Below are 27,864 nucleotides of genomic sequence, written 5' to 3' on the forward strand. Positions count from 1 at the left end.
TGGAGGGAGCAGAAGGATGGGTCAAGAGGCTGAGGAGGAGACACCTTGCATGGCTTCCGCTATTGCCTCCAGAACAGCCCCCCTTTCCAAGAGCCCTACTTCCTTCCACAGCGGGGCCCACTTGGATTAATACAGAATATTCATACAGGTCCCCTTCTTCCTTGAGCTCTAGGGAGAGGTGACTAAAATCTACTGAGCTCCCACTACATGATGGACACTGGGCTAGATCTTTCTAAGGCGTAGGACCTTGCTAAATTGCTGAGGCTGGCCTTGAATTTGCAGTCCTCCTGACTCAGCCTCCCAAGTTGCTGGGATTACAGGGGTGTACCACCACACCCTGCTGGACTTGATATTTATAGATTTAATCTTGCTTAATGAAGATAGCACCACAGTCTTGTGAAGTAGGTCTGTTATCCCCCATTTTACAGCTAAGAAAATGGGCTCAGAGAAGCTAAGTGACTTATCCAAGCTCACATAGCTTATGTCAAGCAAGGATGGAATTTAAATTCAGGTATGCTCAAGGATGCAGGGCAGGCTGTGCCAGAGACCAAGGGACACCAGGGAAGACAGGCAGTGACTGTGGCACAGCAGGAACCTGCTCTGGACATAGGGGCTCTGTCTGTTTTACATCTCTGCCCTTTGGTGTCCCCATGTTGCCTTGGTGCCCTCAGAGGTCCCTTCCAGATGAACAATGCAGAATGTGGTCTATGTGACATCTCCTGATTCTCACCGGGAGATGTTCCCTTATCCCCTGGCCATCCAGGGTCAAAAGGGCAACACCACCCCTGGGGTAATGGTTAACTAGGCCTGACACCCCATCTATAAGGAGGCCCTCGCCAGGGCCACCCCAGCTGGCTGAGGTCCCACAGGATGCAGTGGGTGAAGGTGCTAGGGCTGGGGTTGGGGGCTGCTGCCCTCTTGGGGCTGGGGATCATCCTGGGCCACTTTGCCATCCCCAAAGGGGCGGATGCACCGGCCCCCAGCACCTCAGTCCTCCAGGACCTGGACCTGGAGCTCCTGAAGGCCGTCATGGGGCAGCTGGATGCCAGCAAGATCCGTGAGAACCTCTGGTGAGAGGCAGATCTGCCCGCTCCTCCTTCGATCTGCAGGCCCCCTGCCTGACTGTGCCCCTCCCTTCCTCTGCCACCTGCAGGGAACTCTCCAGGCAGACGCACCTGGCCTCCAGCCCTCGTGATGAAGCCCTGGTGCAACTGCTGCTGAGTCGCTGGAGGGACTCAGAGTCTGGCCTGGACTCAGCAGAGAGGACGGAGTATGAGGTGCTGCTCTCGTTCCCCAGCCAGGGGCAGCCCAACCTCGTGGAAGTCGGTGAGATCCTGCCCAGGCGTGGGATGCCCCGGTGGGTGAGAGGAGCCGCCCGGCCCTGACTCTGTCCCCCTCCACAGTGGGCCCCACTGGAGACATCCTCCACACCTACCATCCAAACGAGGAGAATGTGACTGGAGAGCAGGGGGGGCCTGATGTGGTGCAACCCTATGCAGCCTATGCGCCCCCCGGAACCCCACAGGTGGGACTGGAATACTGGCGGACATCGCCCAGCTCCTCCTGGTTCCCATCCCACCTGGTTCCCACCCAGGCTTCTCCTGGCTCTAATCCAGGGGCTCAGCAACCCCCTCCGTTGTCACTTAGACATTCAACAAACATCATGGCTCCTGCTCAAGGCCATACCCACTCAGGGTACTCAGGGTGACCCACCTTGGGGTGCTCATGTTTCTGGGTGAGGTGGGGAGACAGTCTAAATCCTTCGCGCTGCTCTCCCACCTTCCTGCCCTTTTCCCCACCTGCCCTGGGCTCAGCTGGCTCTAAGGGTCACCTCCTCTGGGCACCAGGGCCTCCTCGTCTATGCGTACCAGGGCAAGGAAGAGGACTTCAAGGAGCTGCAGGAGCAGGGCATCAATCTCGAGGGCACCATTGCCCTGACCCGCTATGGGGGTGCAGGGCGTGGGGACAAGGTGAGAGCAGCCTTGTGCAGGGTTCAGAGGGAGGAGGGGCCGGAGTGGACGGAGGACAGAGGCGGAAAGAGGGGCCGCTTGGCAGCATCGGGGAGGCGTGGCAGCTGCGGGGAGGCGTGGCAGCTGCGGGGAGGCGTGGCAGCTGCGGGGAGGCGTGGCAGCTGAGAGGAGGCGTGGCAGCTGCGGGGAGGCGTGGCAGCTGAGAGGAGGCGTGGCAGCTGCGGGGAGGCGTGGCAGCTGCGGGGAGGCGTGGCAGCAGCGGGGAGGCGTGGCAGCTGCGGGGAGGCGTGGCAGCTGAGAGGAGGCGTGGCAGCAGCGGGGAGGCGTGGCAGCAGCGGGGAGGCGTGGCAGCTGCGGGGAGGCGTGGCAGCTGCGGGGAGGCGTGGCAGCTGCGGGGAGGCGTGGCAGCAGCCTCGTGCGCTGGCCTCAGGCACGTGAAGCACGCGCGCTCTCCCGGAGCTGCACCCCAGTCCCTCTCATTTCTTTCTTTCGCTTTTTTCCTTGGTTCCCGGAATTGAACCCAGAGGCACTTAACCACTGAGCCATATTCCCAGCCTTTTAAAAAACTATTTTATTTAGAGACAGGGTCTCAGTGAATTGCTTAGGCTGGCTTTAAAGCCACATTCCCGGCCTTATTTTGTATTTTATTTAGAGACGGGTCTCACTGAGTCGCTTAGTGCCTGGCTTTTGCTGAGGCTGGCTTTGAACTCATAATCCTCCTGCCTCAGCCCCCAAACCGCTGTGATTATAGGTGTGGGCCACTGCGCCTGACCCTGTCATTCTTTTCAATTGAAATGTTTGACTCAGGGGCTGAGGATGAGGCTCAGTGGCAGAATGTTTGCCTGAAATGTGCAAGGCCTTGGGTTTGATCCCCAGCACTACCAAAAACAAAAAATAAATAAATAATGGGAACCTTATAGTTATACATAGTAGTTGGGTTCATCCCAACAAACTCATATATGAATGGAAATCGGATTCAATTCATGATCCTCTGTTTTCCCTCCCTTCAAAAAATTTTAAATTAGATATTGTGTACCTATGGTTTAATTTTTTTTTAATATAAAAAGGCATAGAATGAGAGGGGATAATGGGAGTTAGGATTTAAAGGGCATAGATTGACAGATTGGCAGGACGATGGATGATAAGACTTCTGGAGATCCATGGTGAAGGTAGTTGCATAACAAACACATTTAATACCAACATACAATGAAACAGTTAAGATAATACATTTCATTATATGTGTATTTTATCATAATTTTTGAATAGTGCCTATGATAAGAAAAAAGGGGAGAGGAAAAGTGGGAGGGAAGAAAAAGGGAACAGCAAGGTAAAGAAAAAGAACCAGGTAAGGTGGCACAAGCTTGTCTTCCCAGCAACTCGGGAGGCTGAGACAGGAGGATCATGAGTTGGAGGCCAGCCTCAGCAACTTAGCAAGACCCTGTTTCAAATAAAAATAAATACATAGGAACTGGGATTGTGGCTCAGTGGTAGAGCACTCACTTAGCACATGTGAGGTACTGGGTTCAAGCATTAGCACCACATTAAAAAAACGATAATAAAAAGCTTAAAAAGGTATTGTGTCCATCTACAGCTAATAAATAAATAAATAAACAAGCAAACCAATGAAAAGTCTGGAGATGCAGCTCAGTGAGAGAGCACTTTCCTAGTCTGTTCAAGGGCCTGGGCTCCATCTCCAGGACCTCCCCCGACCACACACACAAAGAACATTACAATGTTAAAGATCACTCCTGTCCATTTCCAGAACCTTACCATTGTTTCACACAGAAATTCAACTTAACAATACCCCCTCCCCACCCAACACTCCATCCCTGGTAACTTGGATTTTACTTTCAGCCTCTGCAATCCTGCCTCCTCTAGGCATCTCATATAAGGGTACTCAAGTAATATTTATCCTTTGGTCTGGCTTATTTCACTTAACAGAACCTCTTCAAGGTTCACTGATGTGGTCTCAGCACTTTATTCCTTTTTTAATTAATTAATTAATTAATTAATTTTGCAGTACTGGGAATTGAAGGCAGGGCCTCACACATGCTAGGCAAATGCTCTACCACTGAACTACATCCCCAGCTTTTTAACATTTTTACTCTCTGACAGCATCTTACTAAATTGCTCAGGTTGGCTTTGAACTTAAAATCCTCCTGCCTTCCAAGTAGCTGGGATTATAGGTGTGCACTACTGTGTCTGCCTCCTTGTTAAGTAGGAATAATATTCTATCCATTGCACATTATAAACCACATTTAATCTATCCATTTATCCCTTGATGGACAGGGGTTGCTCCCACCTTTTGGCTATTGAGGATAATGCTGCTATGAACATGGTTATAGAAGTACATCTTGTTCTTTTATACAGCTGCATAGTATTCCATCACAGGATTCCCCATTTATTTAACTAATTCCACTGATAGGCATTAGCTTGGCTGTGCCCAATAGATAGTCATTTGCTGCTGCAAGTAGCACCACCTTAAAGGTCTTGCACAAACATCATCTTGCCTGTGGGAAGATAGATCCATCCTGACTTCCATGGCAGAGGAGAAAGAGGAGCAAGATGTGCCTGTCTTCATCCCTCCCTAACACACACTTCCTCTGTCTCCTGCAGGCTGTGAATGCTGCGAAGTATGGGGTGGCCGGGGTGCTGGTGTACACAGACCCCATGGACGTCAATGACGGGCAGAGTTTGCCAAGCCAGACCTTCCCAAACTCCTGGGGCCTGCCTCCCTCAGGTGTGGAAAGAGGATCCTATTATAAGTATTTTGGGGACCCTGTGACTCCCTACCTTCCAGCCCATCACTCTTCCTTCCGCGTGGACCATAGCAACGCCTCAGGATTCCCCCCGATTCCTGCACAGCCCATTGGTTTCCAGGATGCCAAAGACCTGCTCTGGTGAGCCTGTGCCCCAGGTCCCCTGCCCGCCCCCAGTGGCACGCAGCCTTCAATTCCACACCCACATTCACTCCGGAGGGCCTCTCTCGCTCTTCCCAGCAACCTCAATGGAAGCTTGGCGCCATCTGCCTGGCAGGGAGCTCTGGGCTGTGAGTACAGATTGGGCCCCGGCTTCCGGTCTTCTGGAAGCTTCTCTGATGGCAGGTAAGGTCAGGCCCTTCTCCTCCTTCCTCCTCTCTCCCCTACCTCTCTTCTTCCTGGCTATTCTTCTCGTACCTGGCCTTCTCCTCCTTCTCCCTCTCAGCTCTTCCCTGTCCCCTAAATATCTGTCTTGCCTTAGGGGAAGGCTGTGAACAGCTGCATGACCTGGGAGGTCCTGCGGGGTCCCCTGCCCCACCCCTCCCCCACGCAGCAGCCACTCTCTCTTGAACATGCCAAGGATGGATCCCCCAAGTCAGGGCCCCTGCCACCTGCAGCACCTGGACTCCCTCTCCCAGGCCCCTCACCACCTACAGTTAGTTGTTCACTTCCTGGGTTCTGTCTTGCTCAGGAGAGGGAGTCCCGGTGAAAGCCAGGGCCCCAGGACCCATCTGTTCGGATCATTGTGCAGAGCCTAGTAAGGTGCTGCGCATACACCAAGTGCTCATTAAGTACTGACTGAGTGAATAATGAATGCAAGGCCTCGAGGGTTCAGCAAGGACTGGCCCCAGCCTTGCTACCTTTTTTGGTCCTTTGGGACATGTCCCATGTTGCCATGTTCCTTTCCCTCTCTGGACCTGTTTCTCCTGCACTGGGTCAGGGCACACGGTGGACTGGGTGGAGAACCCTGTCACATCTGTCCCCTCCCCAGCCAGGTGAAAATGAGTGTCTACAATCGCCTGGAACTGAGGAACTCCTCCAACGTCCTGGGGATCATCCGTGGGGCCGTGGAGCCTGGTGAGCCCCTCAGTGTGCTCCCTGTGCGCCAGGACCCTGCCCTGCCCTGGTGCCCCTGCCACTCCACTCCAGCCTCGTTGGCCCTGACCTGGCTGCAGCACAGCCTGGACACCCCGCCCACCCCTCCCTCTTCTCTGCTTCTCTGACACTGTTCCTCTCTAGACCGCTATGTGCTGTATGGAAACCACCGGGACAGCTGGGTACATGGGGCTGTGGACCCCAGCAGTGGCACCGCTGTTCTCTTGGAGATCTCTCGAGTGCTGGGGACCCTGCTGAAGAAAGGTGAGGTGGCCCTCCTTCCCCCAATCCAAGGACTCTCTGCCCGAGGGGTCACCTCCAGCCCACTCCTTCCTGAGCTAGTACCATCCTGTGCCACCTCCTCTCTCTCAGTTTCCAGTGCCCATTTGTGCCAGGACTAGGGCCCTGGGGGCAGAGACACATGGGCACCAGCCTGGGCCTCCAGGATCCCGGTGCAGTTCACTGACTCAGGCATTGGTGTGCTCTCACTCCGAGAGCCTTCTCATTGCCTGGCTGGAGCTGGACCTCGTTCCGCCAATGAAGAGTGGGAAAGGTCTCTCTCTGTAGGGGACACCGTAGCATTCAAGCCCTTCAGAGCAGGAGAGGCAGATCCAGGAGGAGGGCAAGGGCACAGCAGCTGGGGAGGATCTCACCAACTAAACGGGGTGGCGACCTATGCTGGGTTCCCAAAAGCTGGCTGCACCAATAACTTAAGAAAACAGCAAAGAAAGCAGGCAAGCACACAGAAATACCTCTCAAAGCCCTGGATGGCTCTCGACCTTAGGAGTCCCTTGGAAAGAGAGGGCATACTTCGAACCCTGGTTTTATTGGGGGAGGCTGTTCAAAAGAACATTCCATCCAAATAAGGCAGAGGGGTAATGTTACAAGGGGCAGTCCCTCCCACTGGTAACGCCCACTCCCAAGGCTTTTCTACTCTGCTGAGCAGAGATGGGGATCCACCTGCTTCTGTGCAGCAGAAACCAGTCTCCACCTTTCCATTGCTCAAAGGTAGGGGGCGCTCAGCTCCTATGTGGCAGCTCCCAACAGGAGACTATTGGGACTGGACAAGGTGGCTCAGTGGGCAGCGCCAGGTCACAGATGGGGAGCTTGGTTTGGCCCAAGGGTCGTGGTAAGCTGGGGAGTGATTTTAATCAGGAGAGCAGCATCTGGAGTGCACATGTTATGTCCACCCTGTGCTACTGTGGGGGAGGGACAGAGGCTTGTTGTCCTCAGGTTGGACAAGGGTGGGGGCACAGGGGAGGACAAGGGGAGGCTCACCCTGAGCAACGGAGGCACCACTGATGAAGCACTAAGCAGGGAGAGGCAGATCCGAGGGGAAGGCGTGAATCCTGTTCCTCACATACTGATTTTCTAAAATTTCTTTTTACTTTTTTTTTTTTTAATACTGGAGATTGAAACCAGGGGTGCTTTACCATTGAACTACACCCCCAACCCTTTATATTTTTTATTTTGAGACAGGGTCTATTAGTGAGCTATATCTCTAGCCCAGGATATTCTCTCTTACAACCACAGTACAAAGATTGGAATCAGGAAATTAACAGTTTTGTCAATTGTCCCAATAATGACCTTTATAGCAAAAGAATTTTCTGGTCCAAGATCCAATTGGGGATCAAACATTGTGTGTCTTCCAGGCTCCTTTCATCTGTACTAGTCCCTTAGCCATGCTTCACCTTTCTGGATCTGGGCATTGTCTTGTTATATGGCCCTCAATTTGGGGTTGTCTGAGTCTATTCAGGTTATGCATTTTGGGCAGGAATGTGGGAATTTGTGATTGCAAGCATGTATGTTATACTTTAAAAGTTTTAATTTAAGCCATGTGTGGTGGGTGCACGCCTGTATCCCAGGTTGAGGAGGCTGAGGTAGGAGGATCGTAAGTTCAAACCCAGTCTCAGCAACTTAGAAAGGCTCTGAGCAACTTAGCGAGACGCTGTCTCAAAAAATGTATATAAAAGGGCTGAGGGTATGGCTCAGAAGTTAAGCCCCCTCCCCCTTCAATTCCTGGTTTAAAAAAAAAAGTTTTCATTCAAAACAAGAAAGTGAGTGATGAAAGGAAGTGAGTGGCAGCCAGGGGTGGGAGCAAAACTGGGAGCACTGGCAGCAGGCAAGCAGGGGGGTCTGGAGCTGGTGGAAGGGCAAGTGGAACCCACCAGGGTCTTGGCAAAGATGGATGGAAACTGGCAAGAGCTTGGTGGGCACAGGCTGCAGATGGAAGTCCAGCTGTGGGATGCTCTGGGAGACAACTGGAGCAGTGGATAAGCCCCAGGACTCTGGAGTCACATTCCTAGATTTGAACCTGGCTGTGTGCCTACCAGCTGTGTGACCCTAGGCAAGTGGTTTAACTTCCTTGTGGCTCAGTTTCTTCAACGTGAGATAGAACTAGTACCTCCCGCAAGATACTGTTGTAAGAAGACCTGTTTCAGTGCGAAGGCCCTTGAGGGTACCTTCAGAGACTATCAGCAAATGTTTCATGGGACGCCTGGCGGCGAGGCCCGAGGGGGCGAGCCAGCCAGTTCTCCTCCATTCTCCTCTCTAACATGCCTGCAGAGAGGAAGGGAGGTGGGGCATCTTGGCAGAAAGTAGCCCCTGACCAGGGGAGTCTGGTGATGGGGTGGGTTGTCACAGAGGAGGAGACCGGAAGAAGGATCGAGCCTCCTGGAAGATCTGGCTGAAGGGTGTCAGGCCATTCGGTCACCTACTCCCCCCTCCCCAATTTCCCCCTTCTAGCTCTCCCCTCCCCCACATACCCCCAACCTTTCCCCTAAGCCACCTTGGATCCTGGTTGGTTGCCTTCCAACCCTTTATGCCCCATCCTCAGGCACCTGGCGTCCCCGCAGATCAATCGTGTTTGCCAGCTGGGGGGCAGAGGAGTTCGGGCTCATTGGCTCCACGGAATTCACAGAGGTGAGTAAGCCCCACAGAGTAGGGGATGGAGAGGGGCTTCTGGCACTGGGTAGCACTGGACCGAAGTCGACCCTCGCCTTCGCAGGAGTTCTTCAGCAAGCTGCAGGAGCGCGCGGTGGCCTACCTCAACGTGGACGTCGCGGTGATGGGTACGGGGTGGGCGCTGCAGGGCGCTGGCCTGACGCGGGTGGGTAGGTAAAGGGACTGGAGTCTGAGTAGTCTTTCTCTGTTCCTCCCATAGCCAATGCTACCCTTAGAGTGCTGGGGACACCCCCTGTCCAGAGTGTGGTCTTCTCTGCCACCAAGGAGGTGCTGGGGACTTGCCGTGGCGGGGTGGAGCGTAGACCGAGTAGGGCGGGGCCGTATAGGGGGGCAGAGCCAGACCTGATGGACAGCAGGTGGTCGGGAGACTGTGGGGACTTGGGTACCCCGCTGACGGCCCGCCTGGTTGTTGGGGCTGGGGAGGGTGCCCGCCCCAAGACTAGATTCCCTTCTGGGCCAGATCGATTCTCCAGGCCCCAACGGCCCCAGTATCTACGACAACTGGAAACGGCACTTCAACCGCAGCAGCCCGGTGTACGGCACGGTTCCCAGGTGAGACCGGGGACTGTAGGTGGGGACCAAGCGCAGCGGGTCGGCCGGTTGCCCTCCAGCCAGCCCACTTCTTTCCCGCAGTCTGGGCTCACTGGGTGCTGGCAGCGACTACGCCCCCTTCATTCACTTCCTGGGCATCTCCTCCGTGGACATGTCCTACACCTATGACCGGGTGAGCAGGCATCCCACGTCCCTTGCTCTAATTCTAAATCTCTAGTGCAGACACTGTATCTGGCTCCTTCGCTTAGTAGCTGTGCTACCTAATGTTGAGTTTCTTAACCTCTGAGTCTGTTTACACTCATCTGTTACTTTGTCAAATATAAGATACTACTGATTTTAAGAAGCAACATTGTGTTATGCATTATTCAGGAGGGAAGAAAAAAAACCAATCGGTTGTACAATGACATTAATTATAGAAAGCCTTGAGATCTTAAAATGTGTGTGTGAGGAGTTTATCTCAATATTGACTAAATGTTGTGAAATAGGGAAGACTCAGCATCGAGTGAGGTTGCAGTGAGAAGCAGGATGCTGAGTGGCCAGCCTGTCTCTCTGTTTGATGTCCCATAAAGGCTTTTCTCCATCTCACCGCCACACTGGTACTGAGCGTGGAGCTTGGATTTAAGTCCCCCTGACTCCAGGGCTCCAGGCTCCTTCAGGTGAAACTGGAATTTGGCACCCAAGCCAGCTCTGCCTCCTATTAGTCATGCGATGTCTGGCAGATTCATCGCTCTGAGCCTCAGTTTGCTCCTCTTTAAAGTGGGAATTGTAGAACCCATCTCATGGAGGTGCCAAGGGTTCGACTCTGACAATTCCCACACATTGTGGCTTGCTGTAGGTGTACCTTCCACCTCCTATCCTAAGCCCATCACCTCTGCCTTGTCCCCCCAGAGCAAGACCTCAGCCCGGATCTACCCCACCTACCACACAGCTTTCGACACCTTTGATTATATGGAAAAGTTTGTGGACCCTGGTGAGGAGTGGGGCAAGGAGCATCCTGAGACCACCCACAGGAGACTGAACTGAAGATAGCCTGGTCTTGTTCTCTATGTAGGCTTCAGCAGCCACCAAGCTGTGGCCCGGACAGCTGGGAATGTGCTTCTTCGGCTCAGTGACAGCTTATTCCTGCCCCTCAATGTCAGTGACTACAGTGAGGTCCTCCACAGCTTCCTGCGGGCTGCCCAGCAGGAACTTGGGAACCTGTTGCAGCAGCACAACATCAGCCTGGGTATGGACACCCCCTGACATTGAGGCATGGAGAACTCTGCTCCTGCAAAGCTAAGCCACTGGGTATTCTCCACAGGGCCTCTGGTGACGGCAGTGGAGAAGTTTGCGGTAGCAGCTTCGGCCTTGGATCAACATGTTTCAGCACAGAGGAAAGGCAGCCCTGAGTGAGCAAGGGAGAGGGCAGGTGGCTGGGAAGGTGCACCCAGGCTGCGGGCTGCAGGGTGAGCCACAGGTCCTGCCTCTGCCAGTCCCCTGCAGGTCCGGATGTTCAATGACCAGTTGATGCTCTTAGAGCGGGCCTTCCTGAACTCCAGAGCCTTCCCAGAGGAACGCTACTACAGGTGAGCTTGTCCCAAAGCTCCTCGCAGGCGCCAGGCAAAGGCCACCTGCCCGAGGAAGAAGATAGCAGCTTTGCTGCTTTGGAGCACAATCTAGTCCAAAGCAGGGGGGAAGGTGAGTCTCAGGGAGGGGAGGCAAATCAGTCACATCGGGGACTCTAATCTACAGTCTTCCCACCATGAAACTGTACATGGCAGCTTTCAGATGGGTTGGGTGGGGGCTTTTGTGTCTGGCTGTGTAGAGCAGCTGAGTTCCAGGCTGGGCCTTTCACTAACCCTGAGCCTGTCCATTTCTCATCAGCCATGTGCTCTGGGCACCCAGCTCCAGCTCTGTTGCCACATTCCCTGGCCTGGCCAATGCCTGCTACAGGGCCAAGGACACAGACGCCGGATCTGAAGCTTGGGCTGAGGTGCAGAGACAGCTCAGCATCGTGGTGGCAGCTTTGGAGGGTGCAACAGCCACCCTGAGACCTGTGGCTGAACTCTGACCCCAGCCTGTACTCCTCCGATCTCCCTTTATCCTAACCCTCTCCCACATATTTTCCCCGGAGCGTGTCCCAGTCTCCCCCAAGGCCCAAAGTATGTATAATCACGGTCCCCTCTCCAGCTTGAGGCAACAGCTAGGAGTTCCATCAGTGGGGACACCGAGGGGAGTGGCAAGTCCCAATCTCCTTCCTCCTGGATCTGGCTGGCAGAATGGCTGGCAGGGCTGCTAGGGGATGAAAACCCAACAAGTGATGGCATTGGTGGGTTGGTGAGTGCAGGATGCACAATGTCCACCTTAGAGGCCAATTCAGAGATCAGCAAGGCCACCCCTCATGGACTCATAGGCACACTCAGGTCCAGGTAGACAGGGCCTTGCCCAGTCTGTTTGCCTCTCCTGCCACACCCATACAGTCTCCTCTCTATGTGCCCTCCAATAAATGAAGTATAGCCATTGGTCCCAAAAAGAAAGTTCCTTTTATGATCTAAGAACCATGAAAAAAGAAACCTAAGTGATCTGACCCAGTCCTGAAGCTCTGGAAGCTGGCATATATCCCCCTAATGCCAGGTCCCCCTAATGTCAGACCTAGGAAGGTCTGAACACACCTTCATCCTCCTCTTCTGCCATGACCACCTCCTCCAGGGTGCGCCCTCGGAGCTTACTCCCCACTAACACGTTGCAGGTACCAACAGGTGGCAGTCCTTTCTCAGTATAGCAACCCCTCAGGAACACAACTCTCTCCTCTCCATCCAGGGGTAGCCCATGGGCCTGACACAGGTCCCGTGCTTCGTGAGGTCCATCCAAGGCCAGCAGATGAACCATGAAGTCCAAAGGCAAAGTCTGTCCCTTGGGGGTACTAAGGGCACGAGCGAGGCGGGCCAGGGCAGCACGACGGGCATGGCCCACGTGGCCCTGCACTGCACAGCTCTGCAGGTAGGACAGGGTCCGAAGTAGGCGGAAAAGACGGGCTGCATTGCCCTCCCGGAAGGCGGCGTCGATGGCCAGGGCAGTGCGCAGGGGCGGACAGGCACGAAGGGCAGCAGGCAGCTGCAGAACTTCATATAGCGCCTCCACAGAGCCTGAGAAGTTGGGAGGCTGGGATGAGGCCTGGTTTTCTAGGATCAGGCCCACTTCCCGTCCCATCCCCTTAGGCCCTACCCATCTCCACAGGCCCTACCCATCTCCACTCCCGCCAGCTCCAAGACTCAGCTATGCTCACTCTTCTGGCCAGACAGGGCTGGCCCTCCACGAGGGTCAACTCCAGTTCTTGATCCTGCTCACCCCAACTTGACCATATCCCTTTGCCTGCACAGCCCACCTTGCCCCACTTTCCCAATAAGATCCTGCAGTCAGGCCTTTACCTGATCCAAATGTCAGCCTAGGTGCTTACAATAGAGAAGAAGTGGGCAGTGTTGGGGAATGATGGGGAATGAAGAAACAAATAAATTAACAGCTTGCCTGAGAGCCTTAGAGACAGTATGTGGTAGGGCCTAACCCAAATTGAAGTTTTGTCACTTGATTTTCCCACTGCCTTGGCTGCCCTGTACCCACAGTTTGGGAGCCTGATCTACTAAACCATCCTCATCTGCCTGGGAAGGCCATTTCTTCAAGGAGCCCCTATCTTGCTTCTTTTCTTTCAGAAAATCACAGGACACTGGGAACTTGGGCACCTTTTGTAAACTGAGGCTTCTGACTCATTAGTGAGCTGTGAAGTCAAGAGTATTTCAATTCAATTGAATTTGTTAAAATGCACCACCCATATAAAGGCTCTAGTCTTGAAACTTCTGTCACATGTGTTCCTGGGCACGTGTGATCTCTGCAACACTGTTAGGGAAGGGAGATTTTAAAATGTTTGAAAATCACTATCAAGGCTAACTCTCCCAACCCTGTGCCTTCCATTTTAGTTTATCATTCATTCATTCATTCATTCACTTATTTATTTATTTATTTATTTATTAGTGGGGGCATTGAACCCACAGGCGTTTAACCACTGAGCCACATTCTCAGCTCTTTTTGAGACAGGGTCTCAATAAGTTGCTAAGGGCCTTGCTAAATTGCTGAGGCTGGTCTCTAACTTTCGACCCTCCTGCCTCAGCCTTCTGAGTTGCGGGGATTACAACTGAACTCTGAAATAGGAGTCGGGTCTGGGGTCTGATGTTGGGGGTTGTGCACTGACGTTTCTGGAAGGAAACTGACGTTTTCTTTCTTTGCTACTTTTGGGAATGGAATCTAGGGCCTCGAGTATGCTAAGCATGCAACCCCAGCCTCTAACGGTGAGATTTTAAACTTCTTTTCTTTGCCTCCACTGTCCTCATGGAGGGGTCCCTGGCTCCATGCCAGTAAGGCTGGGATGCCGACTCACCCAAGTTATAGAGCAGAAAGAGTCCTTGGAAGGCAGCCTGGCGTGGGTGCGGCCCTGCGCTCTGCGCGTAGCAGCGCCGCAGAGAGCCGAAGCTCTCCTGTACCTGGGTCTGCAGCAGCACGGGGTCCACCGGCCCGCGCGTCTCAACCGGCTGGAGTCGAGCCACTACGGCCAACAGCGTGGCCAGTGCAGCCTCTAGTACCACCGCCGTCTCGGCGTCGCCCGCGCTCTGTAGAACCAGATCTAGCCGCACCGCGCGCAAGCGGTCAGCCACGAAGCTGGCCACTTCCGCGAGGGGCGCGTTGGGGCTCTCGGCCACCTCGCTGGCCAGGTAGCGAACGGTGGCCAGCAGCACCGAGGGCGGACGCAGCTGGCTCGGCGGGGGGCGGAGCTTGCCGGCAGCGGGTCGATTGTACTCCTTTACCGTGCGCTGCGGGTCGGCGCGGGGCGGGTCCCCTGTCCACCCCCTATCCACCTCGAAGCGATGAAGGCGGCGCTCCCTTTCGCGCTGGGCACGTTCGGCGGCCGGGCACATGTCTGGGCACATACCCACAGGCAGCTTGCTGCCGGGCATGGGTGGGCTGCGGGGATGGGGGGCGCTCAGAATCCCGGGGACAGCGGCCGGTCTCCCCATCCTGTGGGAGGGCACGCCACTGCCCGCGGAGGCCGGGTGAGGCTCCGCCGAGGCGGGGCGGGGCTGAGCCTCGCTGGGCCCGCCCCGCCTCCCCGCCCGGGTCTTCAACGTCCCCGCCCTCCCGGCCGGCCACCGCCGCCCTCTCACCGGATCCCTAGAGTCGTGCTCCCTAGATGCACTGCGTTGTAGTCCGGCGATGCCAGCACTATTTCGCGAACTCCGGCTCCAGTAACGTCCCCCACAACGCGCCGCGCTCGGCCTCCTCTACCTTAAAGATTGCAGGCCGGGCACTCCCATGATGCACCGGTTTGTAGTCCTTCCCGTAACCAATAGCCGGCTGGGAGGGGCGTGGCACCGCGGGGCCACGCCCCCTAGGTCTCGCTGGGATTTATTCCACTAAACCGTCGGTTAGGGCGGTCCCGAAATTAGCGTCCTGGTCTTGGTTTCCGTCCCTCTTCCTTTTCACTCAATAAACTGGCTCTATCGACCTCTTTCTCTACTGTTTCCCTGGAGATACTCTATTCTATTATTATTATTTTTTTGCATAGAATCAAGTAGAATGGTCCGAGGATGCAGTCCTGAGGAGGGAGGCTGAGGCATGAGGACAAGTTCCAGGCCAACCTGGGCAACTTAGCCAGACCCACTTGCAAAAGAACAGTTAGAAAAGAGGCGGAGAGGGGCTGGGGTTGTGGCTCAGGGGTAAAGCGCTTGCCTACCATGTGTGAGCATAAAAATTAAATAAAGGTCCATTGACAACTAAAACATGAGAGAGAGAGAGACAGACAGACAGACAGATAGATAGAGTGGGTGTGCTTAGAAAGCCTGAGACCCGGGTTTCAATCCTCAGAATGACGGAGAAAAAAGAAAAACAGTTTTGGGATTTGCTGGTCGCCTTACTCAAATCTGCTGGTTGCAGCCATAGATGTGGTAGAGCCTGGTTATGTTCCAACAATTTTTATTCATAGACACTTAACTTTCATTTTATTATTATTATTTTTTAAATTATTTTAGTTGTTGATGGACACAATACCTTTATTTTTATGTGGTGCTGAGGATCGAACCCAGTGCCTCGCAAGTGCCAGGTAAGCTCTCCACCACTGAGCTACAACCTCAGCCCTCATTTAATTTTCACTAGTCACAGACTCTTACTCATTTGATTTCCCCATCGCACACACCATTAAAAAGATGTAGCAACCATTCTAGCCTGTGGGCCTTAAAAAAAAGGTAGGTGATGGGCCAGATCTGGCTGTAGGCTGCGGTCTGCAGACCCCAGTTCCAGATGGCTAAACTGACGAGTTTTAATGACGAGACCTGCTGCTGCCACATCACGATAGATACTGGCACATTTAGAGTCCTGATTCCAAGAAGGCAGGCAGTCAGGTAGCCATTGTGTTCCTTGGTCCAGTTACATAGAGAAATGGCCCCTGGGGTTGCTGGGGAAGGAGAGGAGGAGGCTGGCAGTGCTGGAGCTAGAGTCCTGTGGAAGGCCCACTCCTCAGGGCGGCAGTTGAGACAGGTGCAGGTGTAGAATCTCTTCAGCCCGCTTTAGGTACTCAGCTGCCTTCTTCTTCACACCTTCCCGGCGGGCAGGGGACGGGTCACCTGTGGAGAGACTGGCTCAGCTGAGGTACTTGAGCCCAGCTCCCTTCGGAACCCCTGGTCTAGCCCTGACGGGTCACAGAGCAGCATCACGTGTCCTTCTCCCTTCCCTGGGACTTACCATGTCTCTCCTCCCCATTCTACTAAAAAGAAAACTGAAGCCACCAAGAGGAAGGAAAGTAATCTTCTCAAAGTGACATGGTCATCAGTCAGTGAGGAGAAAGGCTCCTGGTCCTTGTCTGCTTTTCCCTTTCCCTTCCTTACTGCTCCATCTGGGACCCCAGGCCTGACCCTCTACCCTCCAGCCCCTACTCACTGGGCACCCCCTGGAGCAGAATGTGCACACCATCTCGGTAGCCCTGGAGCGCAGCGGGGTAGGCGCCTGCCTTCTCGTCCCGCAGGGCCTGGGTGATGAGCTCTGTGGCCTGGCTAAGATAGGCAGGGCGAGGCCCTCCTCCGTCCTCTTCTTCCTCCTGCCCTCCTGGCTCCCAGGGCTCCTGGTTCAGCCTCTTGGACTCTACTTCCATGGCTGCCAGCTCACCTATGTGGGTGGGGCTGGGGCCTGTGCCTTCTGCAATCGGAAAAAGAGCATTCAAGCCTTACTGGCCCTTCATTTCCCATGGACTGTCGACCCCTCCCAAACCTCTCTGACCCATCTAGGTACCAGTGTGTCCTCATGGAGGGGTGCAGGGCCTGGACAGTCTAGAAGCCACTTGAGTATAGCAAAAAGAGTCCTACCTTCCTAATTCTTTAGGTATACACTAATTTTTCTTATTGAGCTCTGGGTCACTCACTGGTCCTATTTTTCTTTCCCGACTCCAGTTGGCCTAGGAATGCAAGAGTTTCTCCACAAGTTCAGTTACAGGATGGTAGACTAACTATACAGGCTCAGGGTGAAAATGCTGCTTTCCTTCCTTCCTTCTTTTTTTTTTTTTTTTGACAGTGCTGGGGATTGAACCCAGGGTCTTGCACATGCTAGGCAAGCTACACCCTCCAGGGCTTTTTCTTTTAGTTGTAGTTGGATACAATACCTTTATTTTATTTATTAATTTTTATGTGGGGCTGAGGACTAAACCCAGTGCTTCACACATGCTAAGCGAGTGCTCTACCCCTGAGCCACAACCCCAGCCCTCTCCAGGACTTTTTCAAGATCTTGAAATCTCAGCTGAGAACCCCAGGGCGAGGGGCCGTGGGCAACTGGCATCTTCATGTTCCAGGTTGAAGGGCTCATGACATCCCGGAGGTGGTCAGAGATCCTCCCTGTGGCTTTCATATGAGGTGGCTACAGAGTCAGTGAGTCTTTTGAGAAGAGGCCTTTGACAGGAAGGAACAGGAGCAGGGAGCACCGTGGCATTCCGGTCCTGGAGACAGAATGCACGATTGGGCATCTCTCCGGCCCCATCCAAATGGGGAGTCCCAGGAGATCCATGAAGAAATGAGTGGCAGGAAGGCAGGAGGATGTCGCCCCTCCCAGCTGGGCCTAGAGCCCTCCCTGTGTTGCTCAGGAAGCAGGGAGTGCAAGAGTTTGTGGAGCCCCTAAATACTTGAGGTCAGGAGCTTAGTGTCTGAAGAAGAGAGGCAGGGGTGGGGCTGGGGTTGTGGCTCAGTGGTAGAGTGCCTGACTAGCAAGTGTGAGGCACTGGGCTCGATCCTGAGCTCCACATAAAAATAAATAGAATAAAGGTTCATCAAATCTAAAATATAAATAATAAATAAATACAAAAAAAAGAGAGAGAGATGGGGTGCTGGCTCCTGGCATAAACGACTGTTGGGGAGGCAGGAGGGAAGGAAGTGCCTGAGCACAGTGCACTTCAGCAACAGGGACACAAGGATTGGAGAATTTTCCTATGGACATAGTAAATGTCTCAGGGGTGCAACCTGTAAAGGGCCTTTCAAAGCAACTGCCAAGCCGGGTGTGGTGGCGCACACCTGTAATCCTAGCATCTCAGGAGGCTGAGGCAGGAGGATCGCAAGTTTAAGGCCAGCCTCAACAACTTAGGCCTTAAACAACTTGGTGAGACCCTGTCTCTAAATAAAATATAAAAAGGGCTGGGGATGCGGCTCAGTATTAAAGCGCCCGGGTTCAATCCCTGGTACAAAAAAAAAAAAAACAAAAACAAAACCCAGCAACTGCCAGTGGCTGTCCTATCCTCCACCAGGAACCCTAGAGAGCTCAGCTGGGCCAGGGAATCTGGGTGCCTGCCACTCAGAGGATGGTACAACATCCCTGGTGATACCACCTCTTCTGTCCCCAATCCATTCTCCCCCTTCCCCAACCTTGGAGGTGTGGAAGAAGAACAAGTAAAAGCAAGCTCCTCACACCCTTGTAACTTGCTGGCCTGGCCACTGGCCACTGGCCTGAGCCAGGGGGAAGGTGAGGCTGACAGCTAGATGGGAGCTGACACAGGCTGGCCTAGGCTGTTTCCTCTCCTAGGCTGGGCCTCAGATGCCTGAAACTCATCAGAAGGTGAAGGGTCAGCCCTCAAGGCCACCAAAGGGCAAACAAGGAGGGCCAACAAAACCAGCTTAAAAACACTCCTAAGGAATAAAAAGAGAAACTGTTTCACGATCATCCCAAAGTGAGATTGACCACTTTAACACCTGGGTTGCCGTTACAGCAGAAGCTTGGAGAATTTCTGAATGAAAAACCCAGTGTCTCACTGTTGGGAACTATCATGTTCCTGGTCTCAGGGCAGGAAAGTGCTCAGGACCCTGTCCCATGTGGGGAGCTCATCTGCTTCTGGTGGCCTCCAAGGCAGAGTGGCTTCCCTTGGCTGCTCTTTGAGCCCAGACTGACAGGCTTCTCCTACCTCCAGGATCTGCAGGGGACCCTGAGCCAGCCAGGAAGCCCCACCTTGGACTTGCAGGACAAGCTAAAACCTCCCAGAGCAATGGGACCCTGCTCTTCCAAGCTTTCACAGGGAGAAATGGCTCATCTCCTTCCCCAATGGTTGCTCACTGTACAGGGACAACTTGCTCAGATTTACACAGTTGCAAACAGCTGGCTGGTGGTCCTGCCTCCTCTTTTGCCCCCAAGGACCTGCTACTGCAATCCCTGCCCTGCCTGCCCCTGCTCCTTACCTTCCTTGGAGAAGGGGTCAAAGAGGGCAAGCTCAGCCTCAGAGAGAGGGCCTTGGGCAGGGGAGCCGGATGCCTCCTCTGTGCTGCCACAGGTGAAGAGAAGATCCAGAGCCTCCTGGGCAGGGCTGGACGGCGGGGGGTCTGCTGAGGACAGACCATTGGGATATTAACACCTGCACATAAACCACTCGACAGAGTTCAAAATGGGATGATCCTCTCGGTAAATCCTTGCAGCAATAGGCATAGACAAGCCCATCATCAGGGTCTGTGCCCATTTTACAGATTAAGAAAATAAAGACAGGAAATGACCTATCCAAAGACCTCAGCAGGTGCATGGGACATGACAGGGTTGTCACTATGATCACAGGTAGGGATAGGAGTGTGGAGCCCTGCCTTCCCGCCCCCCAATTCTGGCTTCCTTCCCCCATTCTCATGTACCTGATACCTCCAACTCCTCTAGGCCCCTCCTTTCTGCAGGAAGTGGCTGGGGCAACCGAGGCTCATCAGGGGGTGGTGTGGGGATCAGAGGGGGTGGCAGAATGTGCAGGTCTCTGGACACTTCGCAGGGCCGTGTCACCTCCCCACCCTGCAGAAAGACCAACAGAGGGAGTGTAGCTTGGCGTGCAGGTAAGCTTTCCAGGTGCTGGGGTGGTAGGAAGGGCAGGTGCACATACCCGGAAGAACTCCTTGAGCTGGGGGCTGTTGTTGAGTGCAGGGATGTGCACCGTGAAGCGAAGCAGGTCTTCGGCCCCCTTTCTCCGCTCCTCGATCACAGAGGCTTCAAACCGGCCTGAGGTCCCAGGACAAGGGAGCAGGAGAGCAGTGACCTCAGAGGCTTCGAACACCAAGGCCCACTGTTCCTGGCTCTGCCTGAGCCTCTGAGCAGCCTACTGGCCTCCTCCCAACCTCCCAGCAATCTCTCCAGATGCCTCCTGCAGGGCTCAATCTCCCTATTCATTCTTTATTTCTTATTATTTTTGGTACAGGGGACTGAACCCAGGGGTGCTTAACCACCAAGCCACATACCAGCTCTTTTTATATTTTATTAGAGACAGGGTCTCACTGAGTTGTTTAGGGCCTTGCTAAATTACTGAGACTGGCTTTGAACACTGGATCCTCCTGCCTCAGCCTCCCAAGATGCTGGGATTATAGGTGTGCACCACCACACCTGGCCCTATTCATTCTTTTTTTTTTTTTTTTCCTGTTGGTGCTGGTGATCTATCCCAGGGACTTGTGCATTCTGGGCAGGTGCTCTACCACTGAGCTACATCCCAGCCCTTTGTAAAAAAATTTTACTTTGAGAGATGGTCTTGCTGAGTTGCCCACAAACTTTTGATTCTGGGCTGGGGATGTGATTCAGTGGTAGAGTGCTTGCCTACCATGCACAAGTCCCTGAGTTCAATCCCAGTACCAACAACAACATCAAAAGTCTTCAAACTTGCAATCCCTCCTGCCTCAGGCTCCCAAGTAGCTGGCATCACAGGTGTGCACCACTGCACCCCAGATGTTTAACTAAACACCTGCTCTATGCTGGGTTCAAGATGGATGAGAGAAACAAAGTCTCCGCTCTCAAGGATGTGACACTGTAATTGGGAAGGCAGGTAAACAACAAAAAACAACGTCATTTCAGATGGATGTGATGTAATAAAGAGGAAAGTAAGGCTCAGAGAAGTGCTATGCCCAAGGTCACACAGCAAGCAGCAGTCTCACTGCTGGTATAGATATTATTAAAATTTATCTAAGGCTGCCTTAGTTATTATGTTGCTAGTGGGAGTACCCTGATGTATTCCTGCAGTAGCAAGTAACAGCATCCTTCACCTTGTGGGCTGGAGACATAGCTCTGTTGGTAGAGTGCTTGTCTTGCATGTACAAGGCCCTGGGTTCTATCTCCAGCACCACACACACACACACATATACAAAGAATATCTCATGTGAGTCTGGGGACTCATGTGATCCGTGCGTTAATGGGTAAATGGGTTGTCTCAAGAGTGAGTTTGTGGGATGGGGATATAGCTTGATTAGCAGATTGCCTGCCTTACATACACAAAGTCCTGGGTTTAATCCTCAGCACTTAAAAAAAAAAAAAAAAAAAAAGTGGGTTTGCTACAAAAGCCAGTTTGGCTAGGTGTTTGCCAAGGTCCCTGTCTCTTGCCACGTGAGGCCCCACGCCTCCTGGGGACTCTGCCAGCAAGAAGGCCATCACCAGATGTGGCCTCTAAATCTTCTGCCATAACTATGAGCCAAAGTAAACTTCTTTTTTTCCCTCCCTTTGTGGTACTGGCAATTGAACCTGGGGGTGCTTTACCACCAAGCTGTATCCCAGCCCTTTTAAAATATTTTTATTTTGGGACAGGCTCTTGCTAAGTTGCTTAGGGTCTCCCTAAGTTGCCCAGGCTGGCCTTGAACTTGTGATCCTCCTGCCTCAGCCTACTAGTCACTGGAATTACAGGCACTGCCCACCATACCTGACATATAAACCTCTTCTCTTAAATTATTTGCCTAAGTCTGTGGTATTGTGTCTTTTAGCAACAGAAAACAAACTAAGACACAGACCAAGACCCTTTACCTCATTGAACCTCAGATTCCTCATCTTGAAGGTAGGGGTAATAAAGATGGGAATGTTCTGGCATGGTGGCACACACTTGCAATCCTAGTGATATGGGAGGCTGAGGCAGGAGAGTTGCAAATTTGACGAGAGCCTTGGCAACTAAGAAAGATTCTGTCTCAAAATAAAAAAATACAAAGGGCTGGGGATGTAGCTCAGTAATAAGGCTCTCTGGGGTTTAATCCCCAGAACAAAAAAAAAGAGAGAGAGAGCGAGAGAGAGAGATGGGAATGTTAAAGGGCCCAACTCACAACAAGGGCTAGGCTTCTCTGAGCCTCCATTTCCCTTCAGAGGATCCACCCAGCTCTCCAAGTGACTTTGCCTATAGTTCTGGGCCCCATCTCTCTAGCCACCGCCCAGCCAAGGGCCAATGGCCCCCTTTGCCCAACTCTCCTGTCCTGGGCCGAGAGCTCAGATCTGACACTCACCGAACACCTGGGCCCGGGGGAAGGAGGGGAACTCCTCCAGGCGGCGGAAGAGGTTGCGGTGGGTGTAGGCCAGGTCCCCATGCAGCTTGCGGAAGTCACTGTACCGCTTCCAGACGACCACCTAGAGGGGCGTAGAGGTAACCTGGCCAGCAAGGTGGGCAGGAGCCTTCCCCCAGCCGTCTGCCCCGGGGCCTGTGAGGAGAAGACAGCACCCCGACCACTAGGGGCCAGGGGGGAAGGGCCCAGCTCCTCACAGTCACCTATAACCCACTGCTTCCAGATCTGGAACTGGGGAATTGGGGAACTGGGGAACGGTCCCCTGCCACCCCTGATTCTCACCTCTTTGACATCCTCTGGGTCCTTCTTTGAGATGAACTGAGAAAGAAAAGGCAAGAACCACATGAGATCAGAGACAGACACCTGACACCCCACCACACTGCAGCAGCTGAGGAGGGTCAGGGACCTCTGAGAACTCCTCAAAGGGAGATGTCCTTCAGCACTAAGGCAGCCTGAAGCTAGGGCTTTAGTGCAACTTTGAGCAATTTTTCTCCTGCATGCCTTAGTTCCTTCATTCTTCAAACGGGAGGATCCCTAAAGGCCTCTCCAGACTGCACCGTCCTCTGGTCAGCTCTCAACCTGCGTCTTCAGAGGCCAAGGCTCTATCTCCCGAAACCAAAGAACCCCAAACCTCCGAAGAAATGAGGTTGTGCTGAATGGGGTGGCACGTCCTATAATCCCAGCCACTGGGGCAGCTGAAGCAGGAGGATCCCAAGTTCAAAGCCAGCCTGGGCAACTTAGGGAGACCCTGACTCTAAAAGAAAAAAATCTTAAAAGGGCTGGGGATGTAGATCAGTGGTAAGAGCGCCCGCCTGGCTTGCACCTGGCCCTAGGTTCCATCCCCAGCACGGAAAAAGGAGACAAAAGGAAGGAAGGGAGGGAGGGAGGGAGATGTGTGTGCCAGGAGCCAGTCCTTCCTTAAGGGAGAAAGCTCTGCGTTCCAAAGCCCCCAGTCACAGAAGAAGCCACCTCTGGGGCTGGTGACCCTCGAAGGGCAGAGCTGGGTCTGAGCTGACAAGAAGATTCAGTTTTAAGTTATGTTCATAATCATTTAAAAATAATGTCCCACAGTTTGCAGCACTTGACAGGTTTTTTTCCCCTTGATACCTTTTATTTTGAACTGAGTGCCTCATGCATGCTAGGTGAGTGCTCCTCTTCTGAGCCCCAGCCCCAGCCCAGCCCTTGATCGTTTTTAAAACATGCTATTTAAAAGATGAAATCATGGAGGCTCAGAGCGGGGGATGGCCTGGAAGGCAGCGTTGAGACTAAAACCTGGCCTTGGCTTCTGACAACTGACCTGCCTAAAGCATGGCAAAACCAAACCAAACCCAAAGCCGATATTTAAAAACCATTGAGGGATACCCCCTGGGTTCAATCCTTAGTAACCCCCCCCCAAAAAAAAGGAATATATACCTGATAAAGGACTCAAATCCAGAAAGGCCCTCTATAAAATCAATGTTAAGACAACTCAATTTTTAAAAAATGAGCAAAATATGGCCAAGTCACTTAATATCTATAAGTCTCAGTTTCCACATCAATAGTTGAGAAAAGAGTACCTGTCTCACAGTTCAGAAGATAACTAACAACATGTGAAAGCTGCTTTAAGACCACAAACTTGGGGAGGAAAAAGGGGCTTTAGAATGTCCCCCCTCTCTTTATTTCTGCCTCCCTGGTGGGAGTCATTCTCAAAGGATGGTACTCAGAAATGTGACCGTGACATAATTCGTATTTAATGCAGGACTTTAATTTAAAGATGCAGCAGTTCCATGAGTGTCAACTGAGAGCAGCCTCTGGAAAGAGGCTCCTTATTACCTTTCAGAAGGCCTGGTGTTTAATCTTTTTGTTGTTGTTGTTTTTTAATTTTTTTTAGTTGTTGATGGACCTTTATTTCACTTATTTGCTTATATGTGGTGCTGAGAATCGAACCCAGTGCCTCACACGTGTTAGGCAAGTGTTCTATCACTGAGCCCTAATCCTTTTTTTTTGGGGGGGGGGGTATCAGAGATTGAACACTTAAGCACTGAGTCATATCCCATCCTTTTTATTTTATACATTTTATTTAGAGAGAGGGTTTTGATAAGTTGCTCAGTCCCTGGCCAAGTTGCTGAGGCTGGCTTAGAATTTGTGATCCTCCTGCCTCAGCCTCCCGAGCTGCTGAAATTACAGACATGTGCCACCATACCCAGCCATTTTATCCTATTAAAAAAAATTTTTTTTAGCTGTTGATGAACCTTTATTTTATTTATTTATATGCAGGGCTGAGAACGAAACCCAGTTGCCACAACACACGACTAAGTCGTTCAGGTTCACTCCAGGTGAATGTGGGCTCGCACGAAGTAACCACACCGAGAGGGAAAAGACCTCTTTCTCAGGATTCTTCAGCGATGGCTCCCCAGCTCCAGCTCCCACTAGGGAGGCAGAAATAAAGAGAGAGAGGGGGCTGGGGATATAGCTCAGTTGGTAGAGTACTTGCCTCCCATGTTCAAGGCCATGGGTTCAATCCCCAGCACCACACACACACACAAAAAAAAAAAAAAAAAAAAGAGAAAGAGAAGGAGGACTTCTAAAGCCCCTTTTTCCACCCCAATATTTGTGGGGGGTTAGGTTTCAGGGGGTGGAGCCTAGCTTCCAGATGTCTTACAGTCAGCAGATTAACTGACATCTTGGAAGTCCACGCCCATCTCAGGTGCTGAGTGGGATCAAAAGGCAGAGCTAGTGAAAAGGACACACACGTGCACACAGTCCAGTCAGCTCAAGCGCTCAAAATGCTCACAGCTCGCACACACAGCCAAGGCCCCACCACTGAGCCGCAACCCCACCCCCTATTTTAAGGGCTCCCTTTCTCCTCCCCTTTTCCTGACAGCCTGTATCTGTATTCAATCATTACCTGTCAACACAGTGGGATTTGGTATGAATAAATATGGCATAATTAGCTTGAAAAAAGTGAGCAAAATACTTGAACAGGCACCTCCCACAAAAAAGACCTATAAGATTATTATTAGAATGTGCTCAATATCAACTCATTAGAGAAATGCAAATTAATACTCCAAATACATACCAAGAATAACTAAAATTAAAGATCCTGTTGATTTCCAGTGCAGATCATAAGGGAAGCATGACATGGGCAACTACTTTGGAAAACTTTCTGGCAATTTCTAGTAAAGCTAGACGTATACCTATCTTACACGCCAGCAGTACCATTCCTATGTGTATCCCAAAGAGAAATGAGCAGATATGTCCAGAAAAAAATTTTGTACCTGAGAGTTCATACAATTTAACAACTAAAAAAAATGTTTAAGAAAAGAAACGAAATATTCAACATAAGTAATAAAGAAATGGTGAGCCAGATGTAGTGGTGCACACCTGTAATCCTTTTGACTCAAGAGGCTGAGGCAGGAGGATTGAAAGTTTGAGGCTAGCCTCAGCAATTTAGGGAGACACTGTCTCGAAATATAAAAAGGACTGGGGCCGGGCGACGTGGTGCATGCTTATAATTCCAGTGACTGAGGAGGCTGAGGGAGAAGAATCATAAGCTCAAGGCCAGCTATGTCTCAAAATAAACAATAAAAAGGACTGAGGATGTGGTTCAGTGCTCAAGCGCCCCGGGTTCACCCCCTGGTACCAAAAAAATAAAAAAGGCAGGGATTTAACTTGGTAGAACACTTGATCAGCATGTGCAAAGCCCTGGACGAATTCCAAAAATATTATGTTGAGTTAAAAAAGTCAAACACAAAAGAATATTTGTTTCATTGCTTCATTCATATGAGATTCAAGAACAAACCAAATTCATCTATGGTGACAGAAATCAGATGAGTAGTGATCTCTGCGGGAGGGTGACCAGTGATTGGAGAGATGAAAAGAAATTTTCTGGAGTCATGAAAATGTCTCTCTCCATCTGAGTGGTGTTTGCACACATTATACTTTTAATGAAATTTGATTAGGCTGTATATTGAAGACTGAGCTCATCTATGTAAACTGTGTCTCAATTTAAAATTTTTTTTTGATAATAAAAATGAGTCAGAATGGTTTTATTTGCAATCTTAAAAAAAATTTAAAGTAAAATAAAACACAAAAACTCACTTAGAAACACCAGTAAGCAAAAAGAGTCAGAAGCACAACTCCATTGTGTGTAAATAATACTATTAAAGTAGACACGTTAATTTGCTTGTAAATGTAGTTATTTTCAAGGATCAAAAAACTGGTAGCAACAGAGACATGGGGATGGCAAGTGGGCAAAATTTATCTTTATAATTTATAAAAATATATCAAAGTAGGGTTAGAGATGTAGCTTGGTGACAGAGGGCTTGTCTAGCACACACAATGCCCTCGGGTCAATCTGCATTACTGCAAAGCACCCCAATCCACAAAAAACTATAGACCCATCCCAGCTATCTCAAATAATGAATGTTACTTGTTTAAAAAGTCAGTAGGAGGCATCTAGGCAAAGGTTGCAGAAGAAGGCCACATCCTTCCTACCCCCTACCCCTCCTGCCCATCTCCCAGGGGCAATCTCTTTATTTGTAGTTTTTTGGCATGGGAATGACATAAAAGATTTGGGGAAAGCATATTTTGAAAACATCTAGGATTCTGCATTTAGTAGTTGCCTGGTCCCAAAATTCTAAGAGTATAAAATATGTACGCTAAACTGGAGGCTGTGAAACACCTCTGTGACTCAGGAGGCTGAGGCAGGTGGATCACAAGTTCAAGGCCAGCCTCAGCAATTTAGTGAGGCCCTTTCTCAAAATAAAAAGGGCTGGAGATGTAGCTCAGTGTTAGAGTGTTGCCCCTGGGTTCAATCCCTAGCAAAAAAAAAAAAAAAAAAAAAAAAAAAAAAACCCTCTAAAAAAGTCCTTCCTCAACCCCAGTCCCCAGAGACATTCCCTGGAGGTCTCCATTATTACCGATTCCAAATCATTCTACAGGCAGTCTCTTATGCCGTTTTATCTTAAATTCTTTTCATGGTTTTCTCCATGTCTCTATAAAATGTGCTTATAATATTGCTTCCAACATCCACTATAGCCTTTACCTATCCTCTTCCTGCGATGACCCTGAAGATTCAAGTCCTTTTGAATTGTGAATTTTTTAAACCATAGACCTGTATTAATTTTTTAAGAAATAAACTCTTTAAAGGGTTTTTAGGTATCCAACAAATCAATAAATGAAACTTACCCCCAAATTGGGAAACTAACTAACGTTTGGGTTAAGCCAGAGTTTTCACGTCTGAGTCTCTCACAGACGGAGGCCCAGACAGCAAGCGTCGGGCGTGCGCACACGCACCTCACAAGTCCGGGAACTGTGTCCACGCCCTTTTAAAGAGGACCACGCCCTTCCACGGCCCCGCCCCCGATGGCGAAAGAAGTCAACGACAGCGCCCACCACAGGCTTTCCTTAAAGGGGAAACCCATTTCTGTCGTCTAAAAAAGGAGCTTCCTACAGCGCCTTCCCTTAAGGTAAAGCACAACCCCCTGGCTACTTAAAAAGGTAAGGTCCCCGCTGGGCCCCACCTCACCTGCGCGGTTACTTTGTACTCGGTGTAGCCCTTGGCATGGGTCCTGGGGTCGGAGACCGTATAGTGCCTTAGAAAGTCATCTTTCGTCTGGCGAGACATGACAACCCCGCCACAGCGGGGCTGACCGCCGGCAGGCACCCCCTCCACGCCACCCCCGCCCCTTGCGCTCTGCCGCCTAGCCCGGGCCTGCGCCCTGCTCCTTC

General features: G+C 51.7%; 3 protein-coding genes across 6 annotated transcripts; 1 reads left to right on the top strand and 2 right to left on the bottom strand.

Moving 5' to 3' along the window:
• The first annotated feature begins 870 nt into the window (after nucleotides 1-870).
• On the top strand, nucleotides 871-11,390 carry Naaladl1 (N-acetylated alpha-linked acidic dipeptidase like 1). The gene is made up of 18 exons (XM_026396662.2): nucleotides 871-1,070; nucleotides 1,154-1,326; nucleotides 1,404-1,525; nucleotides 1,848-1,970; nucleotides 4,587-4,870; nucleotides 4,970-5,074; nucleotides 5,721-5,806; nucleotides 5,969-6,088; nucleotides 8,661-8,746; nucleotides 8,832-8,895; nucleotides 8,988-9,055; nucleotides 9,249-9,340; nucleotides 9,422-9,512; nucleotides 10,229-10,310; nucleotides 10,392-10,565; nucleotides 10,641-10,728; nucleotides 10,813-10,905; nucleotides 11,204-11,390. The coding sequence occupies exons 1-18, from the start codon at nucleotides 871-873 to the stop codon at nucleotides 11,388-11,390; spliced, it is 2,238 nt and encodes a 745-aa protein (XP_026252447.2).
• A 453-nt stretch (nucleotides 11,391-11,843) lies between these two features.
• On the bottom strand, nucleotides 11,844-14,651 carry Sac3d1 (SAC3 domain containing 1). Of its 2 annotated transcripts, XM_026396613.2 has the most exons (3): nucleotides 14,530-14,651; nucleotides 13,749-14,329; nucleotides 11,844-12,465 (listed from the first exon to the last, which is right to left on the bottom strand). In XM_026396613.2, the coding sequence occupies exons 2-3, from the start codon at nucleotides 14,320-14,322 to the stop codon at nucleotides 11,972-11,974; spliced, it is 1,068 nt and encodes a 355-aa protein (XP_026252398.1). In that variant the 5' UTR covers nucleotides 14,323-14,329; nucleotides 14,530-14,651; the 3' UTR covers nucleotides 11,844-11,971. The 2 variants fall into 2 exon arrangements, with proteins under 2 accessions (XP_026252398.1, XP_026252397.2); XM_026396612.2 differs by lacking the exon at nucleotides 14,530-14,651 and having other exon boundaries at nucleotides 13,749-14,426.
• A 669-nt stretch (nucleotides 14,652-15,320) lies between these two features.
• Snx15 (sorting nexin 15) lies at nucleotides 15,321-27,846 on the bottom strand. Of its 3 annotated transcripts, none has more exons than XM_026396461.2 (8): nucleotides 27,662-27,846; nucleotides 22,435-22,470; nucleotides 22,096-22,216; nucleotides 19,737-19,852; nucleotides 19,501-19,648; nucleotides 19,063-19,206; nucleotides 16,298-16,552; nucleotides 15,321-15,984 (listed from the first exon to the last, which is right to left on the bottom strand). In XM_026396461.2, exons 1-8 carry the CDS (start codon nucleotides 27,758-27,760, stop codon nucleotides 15,878-15,880), a joined length of 1,026 nt encoding a protein of 341 aa, XP_026252246.2. In that variant the 5' UTR covers nucleotides 27,761-27,846; the 3' UTR covers nucleotides 15,321-15,877. The 3 variants fall into 3 exon arrangements, with proteins under 3 accessions (XP_026252246.2, XP_026252245.2, XP_026252244.2); XM_026396460.2 differs by having other exon boundaries at nucleotides 19,063-19,203; nucleotides 19,737-19,897; XM_026396459.2 differs by having other exon boundaries at nucleotides 19,737-19,897.
• Between the last annotated feature and the right edge of the window lie 18 nt (nucleotides 27,847-27,864).

The sequence above is a fragment of the Urocitellus parryii genome, chromosome 4 (assembly GCF_045843805.1).
Source record: "Urocitellus parryii isolate mUroPar1 chromosome 4, mUroPar1.hap1, whole genome shotgun sequence".
Classification (NCBI taxonomy): domain Eukaryota; kingdom Metazoa; phylum Chordata; class Mammalia; order Rodentia; family Sciuridae; genus Urocitellus; species Urocitellus parryii.